The sequence below is a fragment of the Oryx dammah genome, unplaced genomic scaffold, assembly GCF_014754425.2.
Source record: "Oryx dammah isolate SB20612 unplaced genomic scaffold, SCBI_Odam_1.1 HiC_scaffold_23, whole genome shotgun sequence".
Classification (NCBI taxonomy): domain Eukaryota; kingdom Metazoa; phylum Chordata; class Mammalia; order Artiodactyla; family Bovidae; genus Oryx; species Oryx dammah.
This window is the reverse complement of record NW_024070207.1, coordinates 123,553,306-123,573,878: the sequence shown is the minus strand read 5'-3', so window position 1 is coordinate 123,573,878 and position 20,573 is coordinate 123,553,306. Positions and strand designations below refer to the sequence as shown.

Sequence of the window (20,573 nt, the reverse complement as noted above, 5' to 3'; positions counted from 1 at the left end):
ACATACTGTGTGCTCAATTGACTAGATAACCAGGTATACACTGGACTAAGTGATTGCTACGAGTTGGACTGTGGCCCCTAAACTTCGTATGTTGGAGTCTTAACCCCAAATATCTCAGAATGCAACCTTAAAGGTCACTGCAGCTATAACTGGCTATGATGAAGCCATACTAGAGTGGGCCCTTAATCCAATATGACTGGTGTCCTTTTAAGAAGGGGCAATTTGGGACTTCCTGGGCCATCCAGTGGTTAAGACTCAGGATTCCCAATGTCTGTGGCATGGGTTTGATCCCTGATGGGGGAACTAAGATCCTGCATGCCATGTGGGGCAGCCAAAAAATTTATGCCAAGAAGGGGAAATTTGAACACAAAGATAAACACACAGGAAGAATGCCATGTGAAGAGATATAGGAAGAAAACAGCCACCAACAACTCAAGGAGAAAGGCCTGGAACACATCCTTCCCTCACAGCCCTCAAAAGGAATCAACTCTGCTGACACCTTGATTGAAGACTTCCAGCCTCAGTAGTAATGAATTTGCCTGCCAATACAGGAAACACAGGTTTGATCCCTGGGTAGGGAAGGTCCCCTGGAGGAGGGCACAGCAACCCACTACAGTATTCTTGCTTGGAGAATCCCATGGACAGAGGAGCCTGGCAGGCTGCAGTCCACTGGGGCACAAAGAGTCAGACACAACTGAGCAACTAAACAACAACAATCTCCAGAAATGTACAACAATATATTCCTTTCCTGTAGGTCACCTAGTTTATGGGCCCTTGCTGCAGCAGCCCTAGCAAATCAATGCAGTGATAAATGCTAAATTCTTCCCACAGATGAAAGTTTCTCAAGCTGGGCACTGCTGAGATTTGGGACCAGACAACTCTACATGGTGGGGGCCCATCCTGCACCTTGTAGGATGTAGCAGCATCCCCAACCTCTATCCACATATGCATCACACACACACACACACACACACACACACACACACACACACACACACACTCCTCTTTCCCTGGAACCTGCACTCTACCAGTGACTATTTTCAAAGAAGAAACAAGTCATAGAAATTCTAAGGAAAAAGTAAAAAGTTTAGCTCAGATTCCACTTACAACTTCCCCAATGGCAAATAAAGTAGAAGATTTTCAAAAATATAGACCCTCACGTTCTATAAATGAAGCCCAAAAGTGAAATCCCATTTCTCTACCTCTAGAAGAGAAGGGCTACATAGGAAGGCTGAGATCTAACTGGAACCTTTATCAAACTATTATAAAACTATAATGAGATGACCCATTGAAAGGGATTATTTCACAAATTAACTCCCGCAGCCAAAAGAAGGCCAATCAGAGTCAGAAAAGCAAAACAGTGATTTGGAACTTCAGTTTCAGCTAACTTGAAGTCAGAGTATGCTGAAATTGAAGTTCAAGGAAAGGTCAATTTTTCTGGGTTTGTATATTTTTATAGGTGGGACCAGAGGAAAGAAACAAGAGCTCCAACATTGTATGGTATAACAGAGGAGAAGAAATTACTGCATTGTAGTTTCTTGAAAACTCTGGAATGCATTCTATTCAATTCTCTTATATGTCACTTGGTTCACTAATCAAAGTTTTGAATCAAGTTTCGAGGACGAAGAGGCTTCTTAAAATTCAATTAAAATGATGTGAAAAGGTCCACATCATGATAGGCTCCATTTAGAGATGCACTTACCAGGAAGACTTTTCTCTTTTTATCTTAAAACAGAGTTCAGGAAATGCTAGCTTAATTTTCTCTTTGTTTCAATATTTTATGATTATCTCCCAAAGCACAGTCTCTGAAAGCATCATTAGATTCTTGACTTGATGCGATTTCAAATGATGTGAAAATTTTTATTTGCATGAATTCTACATGCTGAAAGTTTTCTTTTTCTTTTTGTGTCTAGAAAAATAGTTGTAATGTATAAAAGTATATTCCAATCCTCTATATCAACACATGTATACTGAGAACTAATGAAAAAATATCCCTCTAAGTTATTGAGTGTTATTGAAAGAATTATTCTTCATGATCACTGCAGAATTCCCTTTCTTCAAATAATGGACTTATACTAACAGAAGTAAAAAAAAAAAAATTCAAACAGCAGACACATTAGTCCTTACATATTCAAGTAAGTAAAGCAAATCTATCACATTATGAATGAAAGCATCCTCAAATTTCTCCATGCTTTTGTTTCCATATCATCAGAAATCCATTTTTGTAAGTGATGCTAAAGTCTCAGGAAAATATACTAACAGAACTCATTTACTTTCTCAGGTCAAAGTAATAAACAAAAATACCTTTTTTTTTTTTTTGGTCCTTTCATTATGCTATTCCTTTCTTCAAAAACCTGATGTTTATACTGTACTTACATTTTAAAATACCAGGGACACCCAAATGTCATCTATTCTATGATTTTTTTGTTCTAACATAAGTGGCATGTTTTAGAACGAACAGGCTATGCTAGCATGTTATTTGTTTAAATGCTGATAAGCATATTTTGTGAAATGGCTGTAAATAAATGCTTATACACATACTTTGTTGAGCAGCTATAAATGTGTTTCAGCCTACTGGGTGCTGTTTATATGCTTATATTTCTGTAATTAGAAGATAAAATCTACCAGGATCATAAATTGTCAGGCCCTCCTGGTGACAGTATAAATGACCACTAGCCTACTTGCTTGATTAGACAAGTGTTCAGGGCTCATAATTGAATTTCATTTTTATCACAAAATGGGCTAGAGCACATAAATGTCTCCTCTTAAACTTGGAGATGTAAATAACTAAGGACTCCTCTGTGATGGGACAAAAGTAATGAAAAGAACTCGCATACCAGGTTTAAATATCAAGTCTTGGAGTTGCTGAATATCGATCCTCAGTGTGGTGTTTTCACACGTGGTCATTAAGAGCAGTGTTAATCCAATTACAGAAACATTTTTTTATGAAGAAAAAAATCCAAACTGGCAGCCTTACCGTTTGGAAAACAAAAACAACTACCTTCTTGAAAACAAACTTATGCTTACCAAAGGTGAAAGGTTGGGGAGAGGAATAAATTAGGAATTTGGAAGTAACATATAGACACTACTATATATAAAATAGACAACCAGCAAGGGTCTACTATAGAGCACAGGGAATGCTACTCAACATTTTGTAATAACCTACAAGGGAAAAGAATCTGAAAAAGACAACATATAATATATATATTATATATACGCACACACACATATATATAAATATATAAAACTGAATCACTTAGCTGTACATCTGAAACTAGCACAACACTGTAAATAACTATACTTCAGTTTTTTAAAAAAGGAGGGGGAAAAGAAGCGCCCATGTTCAATCATCCTACACATTCTGCCCCCCACCAAAAAAAGGGCAGAAGGATCACCATAGTTTCTAAAATCTGATAGCCACAGCAATTTCTGAAGAATTTTAGCAATACAATTCATGCACACATTGCTTTGCTATTAAGAATTTGGGAGGTATGCTTTTGGCCACCTTTGTGCATGACACTAGAAATCCAGTCAGCATCTGTCTTCCCTTGTCTCTATTGCCCCCATCCTCGGGCTTAACTTCCTAGATTGATCTGTACCAGTCGTCAATGAATACTTTGAGTGAGGCATGCTGCTCAGGTGATGGGTTTGATCCCCAAATGACGTTTGAAAGCAAAGATCACGACGTGGTCCCCATAAACACAAGCCCACATCAGCAGCGAGAAAAAGTGACAGGAACTATTAGTGAGAGGTGATGATCTGCTCTGAGCAGTAATGCTTTTGATCATGTGATTCATTGTGTTTGCTCAACAACATGGTGTTGTGTGTCCTGAGAGGAAGGACTTCAATATATATTTACTCAAAGCTCTTAATTCATACTTCCTTTCCTTTTAATTGGCATCTTATGATCTAAAATTAGCTGGTGAACAGAATTGACAGAAGTGTCTCATGATCAGAGCAAACTCGCTCGGCTGAGTTTGCAATAATTAGACCCACCGCCGCCCGCAGATGAACAGACACCTGGAGACCTGGCTTATTTCTCCCCTGGGGCCTTCTCTCCAGGTTTAGAGAGTGATTTTTCAAATGTGATGGATAGTCATATTAATTATCATTCCCCGAGCCAGAGTTCGGTTCGGAGTTCCAGGGTAAAAATGAAGTTAAACATGCTTGCCCCTACCCTTACTGGGTTAAAAAGCTTCCACGACAAGAAATTCTTTTGTAAATCCGAGACAACTGGAACACTCCAGTCCACCAGTAAGCTAGATATCATTTACTCCGGGAATAAAAGGTCACATGTCCTCTAAAATCCCACATTTGCTCTAGGCATTCCTCTTCCCTCTCTTCTTTGTTTGGGCAGTAACTAGATACTCGTACGATGCCAGTGAAATGAGTGAGGAAAATAAATGCCCCCACAAATGCTAAACCCAGATTTTATCTGCTATTCCTTCTTGCTCGCTCGCTCTCTCTCTCCTGCTCTCTCTCAACTACAAGGACTGAAAATAATCCAGATTTTTCCGAATTCACTCTCACCTTGACAACGCTAACACTACAAGCAGCAGTCAACTTTTACAAGATACTCTTATTGTGTAACATGGCCAGGCTGCCAAAAAAACATGCTATAACGAATCAGATAACAAAAGGCGAAGAGACAACCTTCACCTGCCACGTAGCTAGCAGTGAATACACTTTTTCTTTCCATGACATTTGCTGGCACAAAGGGGTTTGGCTTAAGGCGGATAAGACTAACCTTCAATTTGTCATAGCGCTCACTCAAAGCTGCCACCTGATGATCTCGGTGCCGCCCGACCAGTTTACACAAGGCACAGATTAACTGGTCATCGGTCACGCAGTACATATTCACCTTCTCATCCTCGTGTTCCAGGCACATCAGCCCCCGGATGTGCGAGTCCGGGATGGGCTCAATGAGACGGTGGCCTGTGAAGGGCTTCTTGTTCGGGTGAGTGGCTTTTAGGCACTCATCACAGTAGGACACTTCGCAAGTGACACAGGTCTTCACGGCGTCCTGGGCAGGATCCTGGTCACAGAACTGGCAGAGGACTTTCTCAGCCGAGGTCATGCTGTTGGCGTCGAATGCCCGCTCCCGGCGGGTCTCGCTGGGGGAATTGGGCCCGCTCACTGAAGCTTTCTGGAACCTGTCGATGATGTTCTGGAGGGTGACGTTGCGCTTGAGCCCGTCTAGACCTCGCTGGCTGAGCGTGATGACATGTCGGCAGGTGGGGCACTGGAAGGCGGTGATGGACTCCACGGACTCGTTGGTGGCGCAGTGTGACACCAGGATGCGGTGGGCGCAGTTGAAGCAGAGGCTGTGTGCGCAGGGGAGCAGAAGAGGGTCCTCGAAGAGCTCCAGACAAATAGGGCAGGTCAGCTCCGACTCCAGTGTTTCCATCTTCAGGCAAAGCTCTCCTGGGTCATCAGCAAAATCCAAGGAAGCTGATCAGCTATCTGGAAACAGAACGTAAGATGTGATTAGGCGTGAGGGGGTCAGCCATGGGGGGCTGTCAGCTTTGAGTGCATCTCAGAATAATTCCACACACAGGTCACGGGAGGGTAAATGTGTGTACATTCCAAATAATTCTCTATTCACTGGGGAAATAAGGCGGGGGGCGGGGGTGGGGGTGGGGGGAGAACACCCAAAGCCAGCATATCAGCTAACATCTCCTCAAGGTTCCTGTCGCCAAAAGCAGCATTTTTTAAAATTTAATGTATTTTTTTTTTTTTGCAATTTTGTTCTTTAAAGGGACTCCCTCCAAACTGGCAAGTTCTTGAAACTATAATTTCCATATCTAATCACAATAATCTTATTGTGTTATGACCAAGTTTTCCTTGTTTTTTTAAAACAAAAACGTAGAAACAGTAATTAATGAACTACAGAGTCTTTCACGACCTTGCATTTATGAGTTGACACGTTAAGTATATGTGCTTTAAGGGCTGCTACTCTGTGATACCGAACCAGGCTTCAGAGGAGAAAGGCAGTTATTGTAGAAGCGGGAGTGAAATGTGTATGAAATCAATTGCGTGGTTTCACTGGCAATCATAACGCTGCAACCGGGGATGTTAGTTTCCCATATACACCCCCAAGAAAAAAAACAAGTGACTTTCACAAAGATGATTGTGATAGAGGCAACGTTTCTGGCATGTATTTGTTACTCTTCTGAATAATTCTATTGTTTAATCCAGCAGTGGGACGTGGGTGGGCAGAGAGAAGTGGAGAAAAATATCTGGGGGCCTTTTTAGCGGCTGCGGTGAGCTGAGGACCAGTGAGTACTAACAATGTGGTTCATGAGAACAAGGATTGTAGTGGCTACAATATTCATTTGCTAAGTTATAACAATGGTGACAATTACAGTTTAGAAAGCACTTGAAGGTAGTTGCGCTCCACCGAGGAAATTTAAAGGGCTGCCGATGGACCATAAGCAACCCTTCCAGCCTAAAATCTCCCATCAAGGGCTTGTCACTGTAGCCAGCGACAGGCAGGGCTCGCAGGAGTCCAGCCTCACACTCAGAGCCACGTTGGCCTGGGCACGACCTCGGGCAGCTTTGTTGCTCCCCTCCAGGCTGTCTTCGGGTGGCCCAGCTGCACGCTCCCCTTGACGGCAAGACTTGCTGCTTTTGTGAACTCTCGCCTGCCTTCCCTTCAAAAAGGGGAGGGCAAAGAATCCCACATAAACCCTGGCTCATTAAGAGGGAAGAGGCCTCATGCTCATTAGCAGGCCTGGGAACCAAGCCTCTTTGAACCTTCTCCCTTTCAAGGCCATTAGCAGAGGTCTGCGCAACAGTGACGGGCACATTAGATGCAGCCCGCTGCGGACTGTGGGAGAATCGTGCCGTTCACCCAGTAGTGCAGTTCACCCAGTGGAGGCGATGTTCAAATCACCCTCCAGGGGGTTTTCTCAGCCAGATTCATGGGAAGGCTTCACATCCGAAGCTCTGTTTAGTGATTCTGACAATCAGCCTTTTTGTATTCACACCTCCATTTATTTACAAAATTCGCTGTTTCTAGAATGCCCTCACCCTCTCTGAAACAGCATCCCTCAGAAATACCATGGTGTGCTGTGGTTAAACCAATGCTCATCTTGTTATCAACCGAATGGTAGCTGATCATTAAAAGCATAAAGGATGTGCCGACCTTGTGAAAAATTAAAGAACTGCCGGCTTCATAGAAGCCTGGCATCTTAAAAACCTCTCTAGCCATCTTCTGATATTAACTATATAATAAAGGATAAACGGGCAGCTGAGATTTGAAATATTAAAGGTTGCTTATCATTCCACGACCTGCAATGGAAAGCCCAGGGCTGCTGTTTTGAGAAACTTATGATCTGCACTCAGTCCTGGCCAACTCCTTCCTACAGATAGCTTAGAATAAATTGAAAGGTTTTACCCATTAATCCTCATTTTGGTTAATCGTGGGAAAACAGAATAATCTCTCAATCAAATGTCTTCTCACTTACCATCAGCAGAAGCATGTCAAGTAAAGGAAAAAGGTAAGATCCCTTGGTCTACTATGTTGGCAGGGGAAACAAGAACACCTACTGATAGATCTCACCAGAGGACTGAGCTTGTCTGGAGAGCTTTGATGATTGCATTTTTAGGCAGGTGGCAGAATTTCATCCCAGAGTAGCACAGTCAGAATTTCTAGAGGGGATTCCACTGTGGACCTCAAGGGAAACACAGAAATTTTATCCAAGAGACATTTACTGAATGCTAGATAGTGAGCTAGCTCGAGAAACTGGAATCAGGCCTCCTCCTCATCTCCTTTCCTCTATGATCATGGGCCAAGCCAACATCCTCCCCTACCTGGATGCTCACAGTATTTTTCTACATGGTCTCCTGGCTTCTTCTCACTGTTGCCCCCCACCCCCCATAGTATATCCTCCACTCAGAAGAGCCTGTTAACACACGACAGAGCCTGCCTCGCCTCTGCTCAAGCCTCCAGGGGTTTCCCATCTCACTTAGGGAGAAGTTCATAGAATAAAACCAGCCCTAGAAAACACAGACTCAGACAGTGACCTCATTTCCTCCCACGCCAGCCCTTCTGCTCTGGGCACATAGCCTCCTTGCGATCTCTCAAACGCACCACGCATGTCCTGCCTCCCCTTGGCAAGGTCATTGGAATGACTCTCTGCTCATCACCTTCTTCGTGAACCCACATGAAATGAATTCCCCTACTCCCACTGTGACCACCCATTTACCCATCATGGCAACCTGTCTTCCCCATCTCCATTTGTTTCCTTCCATAACATTCACCAACATGGTCTATTAGTTTGTTCACTGCTCCATCTCTCCCCATGGCTCCACCACTAGAGTATCAAGCTCTAGGAGGGCACAGACTTTGCTTTGCTCTTTGAGGGACATACCACCAGCACCTAAAACAGTGCCTCACACACATTAAGACTCGAACATTCATTGATTGAGTTAAAATAAGTACCAACATTGGGGCTGAACCCAGAAACACTAAAACATAACCCTTGCTTTCAATAATCTCTCAATATGTCAGAACAGAGGTCAGCAAACTTTCTCTATCAAGGCCAAGGCAGTACATGTTTCTGGTACTGCAGGCCAGACAGTCTCTGTTGCAATGACTCAATTTTGCCACTGTAGCAGGCAAAAGCAGTCATATGCAATACAGAAATGAATGATCATGGCTGTCCAATGGGATTATATTTACAAAATCAGGTAGCAAGCTGGATTTGGCATACATATCTTATTCTGCTGACCCGTATTTTAGAAGACAGAGACATGTACAGTCAACAAAATAGAAATGAAGAGCACTTTCAGAGAGGTATGAATAAAATGCTGCACGGGCAACAATAGCCACGCCAGCAGGATAAGACCTCAACAAGCACATACAAGTTTCAAGTGCTAATGGGAAATGCCAGACGACAGGATTCTACCCTGCCATCCATGGACACGATGTGAGTCAAGTCCTCAGGGGGAATTTACCGAAGAATGATTTAATAGCAGCCGCTCAGAAATGGATCATTTTTTCTTTTATTGCCCTGGCGCTTGGCGTGGCACTTTATACAAGTATCTACACTATAAATGCTTTAGGTTAATTGTATTAAGTGATGACAAAATGTCGAGATGCAAAGTGAGATTTGGCCATTTTTCTGAACCTCTGGCCTGTAGGCTGCCAGAAAGGAAGGGATTTTGATTTGCTGTCTACAGCAGATCTCATTTTTATTACTTTTATCCAGATTTTCCCATGGTAGCGATATTCTCGTGAAACCACTCAACAATATATTACCACTAAGCACAGATGCCATTCCCTTCTCTTTAAAAAAAAATGGCATGGCTTATTTTCTAGCTTTCTTTAAAATAATCTTTTTTTTTTTTTTTGAGACATGAAAATGCCATTCATTCTTTCACCAAATAGTGAACTCCCTCTAGGTAAGGGGTCTTGGAACAACTAATGGTAACACCTGCCCGCCCCCCTCCACCTTCAGTGATCTTATGGTCTATTATGGCAGAGAAAAAACAAATTGTCATCCAACATAACAAAAGACTGGGGGAGAAGAGGATGTAGAAGCTTCCTGAAGGAGGCAACATGCAAGGTGGGTTTTAAAGATGAAGAGGGGGTCATCAAACACACAGAGATATGGGAGTGGGAGTAGATTTTGTGCAAAATGTTATCTTTTTCTTTTTTGAACTCCTGCAATTTAATTTCCAGGCCTCCAATTAAGAGAGAGAGAGAGACATTGACTCTTAGCCTTCACTACAATGGAAGGAAATCAGACGTGCATATCACTGTCAGGAAATGCTATAGCTCAAGATTTTTCTGAATGGGCTGATTGGTTCTCATTCAGAGGAGGATGTCGGTCATCGTGGGAACCTTTGCAACAAACCAGGGATGAAAAACAATTCACATTTCACACCTCTGCTCGTCCACCATTTATGGTCCATAACAGGGCACAGAAAAGTGAGGGGAGAGAGTCGGCCAGGTGGCCAGACAATGGAGTCTGATCCACAGCTCTGCTCTTTCTTAGCTGTGTGTCCCTGAAGTAGCACCCACAGATGTTCTCTCCAATTCTCTCCAATCACAGCCCTCAGTGATAGAGTCACAGGATGCAGCTAAGCACTGGATCCTGGGAAGCACTGGACACCAGAGATCTTTTCAAAAACCTTTCTTACAGACTCAAGACTTCTGAGGAAAGCACTTCTTTAAAATGAAAAATGAATAAACAGATATTTATTTTCCACACCTCTCCCTGCCTCCTTTACCTCCCCTTCCCCATTTTGTGTAGCACTGAGATGGGGCTTTTCTGGTTTTCTTCTCTAAACACATCTGACTTCTCCTCCAGCTAAGCCAAGCTTGTGTGTGTGTGCATGTACAGTCAGTCACCTCTGACTCTTTGCAACCCCATGGGCTGTAGCCCACCAGGCTCCTCTGTCCATGGAATTTTCCAGGGAAGAATACTGGAGCAGGTTGCCATTTCCTACTCCAGGGGATCTTCCTGACCCAGGGATCGAACCAGCATCTCTTGAGTCTTCTGCATTGGCAGGCAGATTCTTTACCAGCTGAGCCACAAAGCCTAGGAGTTTTGAAAAGGGCCAGCCTACCTTCCATCAAAAAGCTGTCCAGGTTGTTTGTTCATCCATGTACTGCCCTCTCTGACTCCTAGGCTCGCGAGACTCTCACAGCACCATCTCATAGCATGGACAGTACCTTGCTTCATTTACTATAAGCACCTCAACTTACAGGGTGCATCTCATGAGACTCAGTAGCTTCTGTCTCAGACCTATCTGCCCTCCAAGCCTCCTGGTATCTCCTCATGGTGCTTCCATTCTCCTGATTAGCACAACTCAGAGGCTTGCCTCATTTTCTACTCCTCCCTCTCGGGGTAGGCAGAATCATGCCCCTGCCCCACCAAAGCTATCTTACAAAGCAAACGGGAGTTCAGGTTGCAGATGGAAATTAAGGCTGCTAAGCAGCTGACCCTGAAACAAGGAGATGAGCCTACATCATCCAGTGGGACTCAATATAATCATGAGAGTCCTTAAAAGTGGAAATGGGAAGTAAGAGAAAAGTGTCAGATGACACTACTTGAAAAAGACCTGATAAGACACTGCTTTGAAGATGGGAGGAGGCCATAAGCCAAGGAATATGGGCAGCCTCCAGAAGATACAGAAAATAAACAGATTATCTTCTAGATCAGGGGTCCCCAACCTCTGGGATATAATGCTTGATGATCTGAGATGGAGCTGATGTCATACTAAGAGAAAGTGTACCATAAATGTAATGCACTTGAATCATCCTGAAACCATCCCCCAACCCTGGTCCACAGAAAAATTATTTTCCATAAAACTGGTTCCTAGTGCCAAAAAAGATGGGGACCACAGCTAGAACTTCCAGAAGGTATATAGCCTTGTAGATATACTTTAATTATAGCCCAGTGAGACCAGTGTCATATTTAACGACTCCCAGTGTTCTTCTTTAATGCCATGAAGCTTTGTCACAGCATCAATAGGAAACCATACACTCACCTTTCCTCAAATCCAAATCATTAGCCAAGACACGTAAATACCAAATCTTAGTAGTTCTTTGACTTCTCTGTTTTTACTGCATCTGTGTTGATCCAGATTTTTACTGCATTCCCACACTATTGCCCAAAACAAACGAACAAAAACAAACCCCACACAAGAACAAAAATACCTCCTAATTTGACTTATTGCCTCCCACTTTTTGTCTTTCAGTTTTACCTTTGCAACATGCTTTGGCATCATCATTTCGTCTGGTGACTTCTCTTAAAGGCACAAAACTTTGAGCAGCTCCCTGCTGCCCAAAGTCTCAATCCTGACATCTTATCTTTTAAAAATCTTGCCCAATTTTCTCCCAAGCTGCTTTTTTAATCTTAGTCCCAATCACTCACCTCCTGTACCAGAGACCCAGGAAATGGGACCATTTTCTGCTCTTAGCAGTTGTCTTTGCTTTTCTTCCTAGCACAAATCATTTTTTTCTCTTGTCACATTTTTTTGTTTGTTTCCTGCTCCATTTTCTTTTGTTTTCTGCTTTTTTTAAAAAAAAAAAAATGAGAGACAAGCTTCCAAGAGGTCCGAAGAGCCCTGGCCACTATGGTATTGAGGGATTTCACATTCCACAAGAAGAACGTTTTAAAAGACGGCTCTAAATAGCGTGACATGTCTTACATGTTTACCATTAGCCAAGTAAAGCTGTAGCTGAAAGATACAAAACAAAACAACTATCCTCTTCACAAAATAACTAAAATATTTATTTAAAAGAAGTATTTCCTAGTACCCAACAGAGTGATCAGTAATGAGTCGCAGGTTTAAATGAGTCATCTTCTTTCATCATTCATTCAATAGAATCAGATTAGCCCTGGGACTGATATAGGCAGGCATGTGTGAGCACAAACATGAATCTCACATGGAGGTAACATTCATAGTCAAAATTTGAGGCCAACTGTGAATGGATAGCCTGAGCCAAAAGACTACCTCCCCCTTCAAAACTCTGCATGATACAAGTTGGATATAAGACACTCATGCCTTTGGGAGTTAAGGAAAAATCATCTATAGATCAACAGAAAGTTCATCACCAGTCAGCCTGGTGGCTCAGCTGGTAAAGAATCTGCATACAATGCAGAAGACTTGGGTTCGATTCCTGGGTCAGGAAGATCCCCTGGAGAAGGGAAAGGCAATCTACTCCAGTATTCTTGCTTAGAGAATTCCACGGACAGAGGAGCCTGGTGGGCTACAGTCCATGGGTTCGCAAAGAGGCGGACATGATTAAGTGAGTTTCACTTTCACTTTCATCAATAGAAAGCCTGCAGGAGAGCTAGCAGTGAGCACTGTAGAGAGACTGCACCTGGACACCCAGGGATGCTTATGGTGAGCTGGCTGACCCAGTGCCTCGGAAGAAGCCACTGCTCCCTCTGGGCTCCAGGTATCATCATCTTTAACCAGCACTCATTCCAGGAAGAGGACTTTCCTGGAGGGAGAAAGGCCTTCTTTTGTCCAGGGTACAGGATATGGAAGCAAAGAAACGGGAGGAGAAAGTTCCTAATAGAAGACAAGGTCATTGAGACTGAAAGAATTCAGATATGGTATTAGGCTCGAGAAGGGAGATGGCTGAACTCAGCAGGAGTGCCCTTACGGATCAATGTGCTAAAGCAGGGAGACAGAAGTTAAGAGGGTTCATATATGTTGGTTTCATCTTTTTTGCCTTCTGCTTTGAAGTAAGAGGCAAAACTATTCATCTGACAAGATAACGCAAAGAAAACATTTAACTCCCTGCCTCTGCTGTCACAAGCCTTCCCACCATCCTGCTCAGTAGCTCATTTTAGGATTTCACAGCTTTAGTCCTTGTAGTCTCTCCTGACTTCTGCTATGACAAAGATAACCTGCACCTTGAAGAAACACCTAGGACCCCTGTGAAGATGGCATGCACTGCAAAGTTTAATCCCTAGTCAAAGTTGATGAGCAGCCTTTCCAGTTCAAAGTCTCATGGGAATTTCACCCATATATATATATATATATATAAATCAAGAAGTGACCAAGGAATCTCTAGACCAAGGGCATTCTATGAATTCAATCACCTGCTAGAATAAGGAGACATTAAATTGTGAACTTCTCAAGTGACTCCAATGGTAAAGAACCTGCTTTAAGAGACTCGGGTTCTATCCCTGGGTCAGGAAGATCCCCTGGAGAAGGGTATGGCAACCCACTCCAACACTCTTGCCTGGAGAATCCCACGGACAAAGGATCCTGGTGGGCTACAGTCCGTGGGGTCGCAAAGAGTCGGCCATGACTGAGGCGACTTTGCATGCACACAATTGTTAGCACATTATCCCTGACTTTTTAATTCCCAATTTCTCTTAATAGAGACATTGGTGTCTTAATCATAAGGTAAATCCACTCTCAATACTTCCCTACAGGTATTCTATGTCATGCCTGCATACTCCATCAAAAGTAATCACTTTTCTCATTTGGAGACTGTGAAAAAGAACATGCATTTTAGCCACCTATAATTTTACTTTTAGGCCCTCACTTTGTACAGTTCTGAAAGCCATCACCATGAGGGAAATTAATGAGTCACCAGACCAAGGAAGAAACTTGGATACCAACACTGGGTGGCCTGTGGTCAATTGTTAATATTAGGTCACTCTCAGCCACTGCACAGATGATTTGCAAGGCACTTCCTCCATCTCTCCCCATAAATAGCTCTGGCATATGGAAACCAAGCTTGATGTTTTACCAAAATGCAACTGAGAGGACAAACACCGTCAAAACTACACAACGTTACACCAAATCACCTAAAACTGCTTTGGAAAAGGAAATTCCTAAAAGTATCAGAAAAAAAGAGACAGCTTCGGAAATGCTATGCATACATTTACTTCTTCAAGAGTCATAAATTTCAGAAACAGGATCAAGTCAATTTCCTGTTCTCTCTCTTCACATAAGTAATTAAGACTGAGCAGACTTACTGCCATCTGAATTTTTGCTACGGGATTCTCTCTTTTCCAGAGCCATAGGTGGAGTATTTTTTAAAGGACTGTGGAATAATGTTTTCATCTTGGATCAGCAGAAATACAGACTTTCAGAGGACTAAAAACTTGGGAATTGGAGAATACTGAAACTGAACCTCAGTTGGTGAGGCAGGATTTGCAAAAGAGACTAAACTCAGAAAGGACTTGGTCTCACGTCAGATAAACTGCATCTCCAAACCCCAAACATGATCTAACAGAAACTCAGTAAAAACTGAGAGCTCCACCTCAGATGAATTCACCACAAACCAAGTATTTTTAAAACATAATACAAGCACTCAATATCTGCATATTCTATCCTGGTTTAGTTTTTCACTTTTGAGTTATAAATACCACACAGTAAAAAACACTACCCAAATACTATTTTACTCATTAGAATCCTGGCTGATTTGAGAAGCAGGTGAGTCAGTAAATGCACAATAAAAGAGAACCATAGGATGGAAAGAGGGATCAAGGGAGCTCCAATTGAACGTAAAGTCAACCTGAAAGCCTAGAAACTAATACCACAATTTATCCCACCTCAAGTTACAGCACAGAACAGTCAAAATGCAAAAAGGCTCTTAAAGCAAGAGTAGAAATAATACATTGAGTAGGAACGGGTGAAAAAAGTGATCCCATGACCTTCTAAAGGGAATCCCTCTGAAGTATCACTGTGGCTAACCTCCAACCATCAGCACACAAATTCATCCACTTCATCACAGCAGACAAGTGAAAATTTCTGCCAACCAAATTGTAGGGGACCAGAGGAACTGATGGAAAAACAAAAAGTGACAAGCAGATAAGCACTGAGGCACTAGCCCCAAGTTTTAAAATAACTAATGAGGACAAGAGATATTTTTAATCAGTTGTCATTTCATCTGTATTCTAAGGAGTGCTGGAGTTAAAAATGTTTTACCTGATACCTGAACTGAGAATCAGGAAAGATTTTTAATTTCAGTCAACACCCACCTAGTGGAATTCATGCAAATTGAATTAATCTGTTCGCAAACCCTTTTCTGTCCATCCACATCTGTCTAGAACTCGCTCATTTTTTAGTAATTGGATCTCCAGGACATTCTTTAAAATAATCACATACTCTCTTGCCCACACAACCTGATTAATAATGAATGAACATTCCTGAAAAGAATCACTTGGAAGCCTGGCAGATGTCTTTAGGGATATGCAGGCTTTAATGATAAAAATTAAGGAGAAATGGGAGCTAGGTCACACTGTCTGGTTATTTTAATTGAAACCTAGTCTTCCAAATTTACTTAACAGAATGCTTAAATACATCTTCTGGAGTTCATTTATAAAGCAGATAAGCAAAAAGACACAAATGACAATGCAAAAAAAAACCCATCCTGATTTCTCCAGGAACAACTGCTTGATTCTGCCCTGTCTTAAGAGTGAAGAAACCCCCTCGACAGTCTCAGAAATGCCATTCATCCTACTGAAAGACGGATAAACAGATTAAAAACAGGAAACAGCACAGTTGTCCAAAAGAGTTCTTTTAGCATCTCCACAGATTCTTACGAAAAGATTGCCTTGAATACCCACCAATGGACTGCACCCTAGTTCTTTTTGAAGAAACATCGCCGTAGGCAGAGGAGGGGGACCCACGAAATGACACACAGGCCACCGAGACCAGATGGTGGGTGGCAGGCAGTGCCGGAGCGGTCCTGTATGTCTGTGAGCGCGTCAACAGTGAAACACAACAGGAAAATCGACGCGACAATTCCAGGAAGGCCAGCTCCACCTCATCCACCCCGCCAGGCTTGCTGAGTTGAAGAATCAAAACTCTCTCTGGCTTTTCAAACTGCCCTTTCCTCGGACCCCGTCGTGGCTCCCCTGGGCCCTAGCCCACTCAGTGCTCATCTGAACCAAATGAAAACGCAGCTCGGGTCAGGTCAATACCCACTGCCTAGTCCCTCCACCCCTAAAGCATGATTTGCCACTAGGATCTGTACCCTCACTGCTCACAGGGATCAAGAGCGGGTCAGTGTCCGACGGCTAAGCGCCGGATGCCAGCTTTGTACACTGCCAATGGGAGTCATGCCTGCCCACTGCCCGGGGTCACCAACGGGCACAGGACTCCCTTGCATTTTGAACCTCTCAGCCTCCTTCTGAGTACCTGATCACATTATGCTCAGGACACTGCTTTGTTATTTTTTTTAAATAATATATGTATTACCTTGCATCTATCTTTTGAATTAAAATACACTATCGAGAAGAAGTTTTTTTTTTTTATGCTATATCAGGAGTCATGATCTCTTGTATAGACACAATAAAGCAGTCATTGTTTCTTTGAGAAAGAGAGATCTAAATCATAATCTGTCATCCTGATAAACAACTGAAACTATACCTATAAAATATACACATATGTGCATACACTCACAAGCAAGCTTTACATATATACATACATATGTATAGATATTATGCATACATATATTGTATACATATTGTGTACATGCATATCATATAGGCGTATCATATGTGTATATGTATATACAAAAGTTAGAGCTGCTCAGTTGTGTCTGACTCTTTGTGGCCCCATGGACTGTGGCCCGCCAGGCTCCTCTATCCAAGGGATTTTCCCGGCAGGAATACTGGAGTAGGTTGCCATTCCCTTTTCCAGGGGATCTTCCCGGGCCAGAGATTGAACCTGGGTCTGCTGTACTGCAGGCATATGTACATATAATTCAAACATAAACACATACACACAACAAATCTGCAATGAGTGTCCCAAATTTCACTCTCCAGAATGGCAAAGAAAGAGTGAATCAAGAATGGAAAGTAATCTTTTAAAAACTGATTGTCTGAAGGAAGAAAGGGAAGTTGTCTTCCCAAAAGCAAAAAAAAAAAAAGAAAAACTTGCCCTGCACTGCAGTTCTTTCAAGGATGTTGCTTATCACGCTGCACAAGGCAAGAAATTACAATGAAAGTAAATCATCAGGAAAGTGTGAAAAACAAAAAAAGAATATTAAAAACCTACATTGGTTGCAAACCTGCACAATTCAATTTATCAACCAGATATTTGGACTCAACCCAAGAAGGTTAAAGAAGATTTTTTGATGTCAAAGTCCATCAAACATTTTTTAAATTATTTTTTTGATGTCAACCATTTTTAAAACCTTAATTGAATTCATTACAATATTGCTTCTGTTTTATGTTTTTGGGTTTTTTGGCCATGAGGCATGTGGGGTATTAGCACCCTGACCAGGGATCAAACCCACAACCCTTGCACTGGAAGGTGAAGTCCTCACTACCTGACCACGAGGGAGGTCCCTAGAGAACAATCTTGATAAAGGGCAAGCAGCAGGCAAGAACGGCTTCCCTGTGTCACCTGGGCTGCACAATGTAACACCTACTTTCATGCCACTGCACCCCTCATGGTAAACCAAAGTATGCCTCGCTCGCATGTTTGGACATAAAAACGCAAACATACATTTTCTAGACTTATGTCTCTACAAACCATAATTTTGTTTGTCTTTTAACAATAAACAAAGGGGCTACTCAATTTCACCTACAAATGACTTCCCAAAGGAGTCCTCACTGTTCATGGAAGGGACACATGTACATCATCCAACAGAACTGGAAAGACCTATTCATCAAGAGATTTGAAAGGACTGCTTTTGTTAAAACAACAGTAAAATTGTCAAGATTTCTCTGAGACATTTTGGCGCTGTTGTGGAAAAACTAGCCTGAGACATCAGGAAACATTTACTCTGTCCCACAAAACCAAGGAAAATGATAAACAACAACAAATTCTATCATCTTCTAGAGTGCACAATCCGACCACCTCGACAGGAAATTTCCCACTGTCAGGGGGATGCCGATATTTCAGTTTTTCCAGTTTATGTTAAGAAAGAAAGCATCCGGTTTTAAAGACAAATGGAACCTATTTTACACTAAATTGAGAATGACTGATGTTTTCCAGGTCTGTGTTGTACTGGGTGTCAGGGAAGAATTTGGTTCTGAAGGCCGAGAGAGCAGACTTGAAAGAGAAAGAAGGGAGTGAGAATGTGTCACATTTAGTCTCCTGACAGAAATCTAAATCTAAATTGAACCTTCTGGATGAGCAGACCCAACAGTGTGGTGGTGGCAGAAATGGAGGCCACTGAGTCCTGTGAAATTAATCAGATAAAAAGGGCTCCAATACTGGCTTTCCTAAATGCTTTTCCAAGGGTATTGAGAATACAGTAGGCACTTCCACATACATTCAGAGAACTACTTCTATGTCTATATAAAATCCCATGTATACCTACAATGCAGTTAGCTTTTGGAACCATATATACACATGCATTGGAGAAGGCAGTGGCAGCCCACTCCTGTACTCTTGCCTGGAGAATCCCATGGACAGAGGAGCCTGGTAGGCTGCAGTCCATGGGGTTGCTAGGAGTCAGACACGACTGAGCGACTTCACTTTCACTTTTCACTTTCACCCATTGGAGAAGGAAATGGCAACCCACTCCAGTGTTCTTGCCTGGAGAATCCCAGGGACAGGGGAGCCTGGTGGGCTGCCGTCTATGGGGTCACACAGAGTCAGACACGACTGAAGCAACTTAGCAGGAGCAGCAGCAGACACATGCATGTGGATATATATGTACACACCCACACACATATGGGTATAAAAGCACCTTTGCAAAATTCCTTGGGACTTGCTAGTACTCTTCATATACCTCTTGGTCACAGCATCTGTCCTGCATGAGAAAAAACTTTCCTTCCTGCATGCAAAAACAGAAACCTGTCAATAATTTCTACATGAAAAATTGAAACACACCAACTTTTAAAAGTGACCCCCAAAATCTGTCACTCATATCTGAAAGAGGTGACCCCAAAATGAGCAAAACCATCTAAGAGGTCTAGTCTCTGAAGGACAAGACCAGTGGAGTTGCATTTTTGCAAGAAAATTCTACCTAGAAAAACCCTTGCCTCTTGTACACTCTCCCCTTCCTGTGTCTTTTCACCAGGAGGAAAATGTATCAGTAGATAGGTGTGGATGATGGCCAGTATGGCAACGCCCAACTTTTAGGTTGGAGGACATGACACACACAACTGTGTCCTCAGGTAATGACAATGTTACACAGTAACTAATTCTTATTCTAAGAATAGACAGGGGAATTATCTCCAATATCATAGTTCCTCTTCTCAAAGGAAACTGCTTTTACTCTCCACTTCAAAGTCAGCCATACACAAAATCCTTGTGTTCACAAGACCCTGAAGCCACTTTGCCATCTTAAAAAATTAAAAGTAACCCTCCTTTACAACTCCTGGTTAACTCTTATGATGAAGAACATGCTTTCAATACTTCCCGTGATCACTCAAGCCCTACAGTCAGGGAACGAAGTGGTTTTTTGAACGAAGTGGTTTTTTTTTTTTTTTAAAGGCAACAGAAAGAGGAGGGACTCTTTTGTTCTGAAATGTTATTGTAAAGCACCACATGAGAGACAGACAGGGAACATGGGAACAGGGCATTGAAAAGGACAAGAGGGCTGACAAACGAAAACAGGATATTAAGAACAGTGTCGGAACTGGGTGTCCCTACAGAACAAAGGCGGGAGGCTTCTTGGGAGAAATTTGAGCACAAATACCTTGAATCAATTTCAGTACTAATGGATGAACTAGTTTGCCAGGCAGCGAGAAATCTTTAAGTCTGGGGCAGTAAAATTAGGTTATCATTAAAACACACACACACACACACATACACACACACACACACAGTTTTAAAGTATAAAATTAAAACTGCTTTAAATCACACTAATCACTCCCCTTTCAAATCATGACCCACTTAAAATTTTTAGATCTATGTTTTGCCCCATCTGAAACAAAATACTCTTTTCTTGTTGTTGTTAGATAGCTGCGCTAACAGCATATATTCCTAAGAAAATCAATTTTTTCTTACCAAAAAAAAAAAAAAAGAAAAAACGCTCCATTCAGAGCATGCTCTTACACTTTAAAGATAACCTTTACATAGAGCTTTCCAGAACTCCCAGAGAAGCTAAGGTTCTACTTTGAGAAACAATCGCTGCAGCTAACTCGCTAGCACTAACAGAACAGCCAGGTTTTGTCAAGTCA

The 20,573-nt window shown here is 42.3% G+C and overlaps 1 protein-coding gene across 3 annotated transcripts in view; it reads right to left on the bottom strand.

Moving 5' to 3' along the window:
- MID1 (midline 1) overlaps positions 1-20,573 on the bottom strand; it is a 197,368-nt gene that overhangs the window by 135,131 nt on the left and 41,664 nt on the right. The window contains exons 2-3 of one of the 3 annotated variants that reach the window (XM_040266482.1): positions 10,758-10,766; positions 4,748-5,459 (exon numbers count right to left, since the gene is read on the bottom strand). In XM_040266482.1, coding sequence (XP_040122416.1) covers positions 4,748-5,407 — 660 coding nt within the window. In that variant the 5' untranslated portion in view covers positions 5,408-5,459; positions 10,758-10,766. Of the gene's footprint in view, positions 1-4,747; positions 5,464-10,757; positions 10,767-16,055; positions 16,516-20,573 lie in introns of those variants that run through there. The other 2 variants (XM_040266481.1, XM_040266480.1) reach the window with 2 other exon arrangements.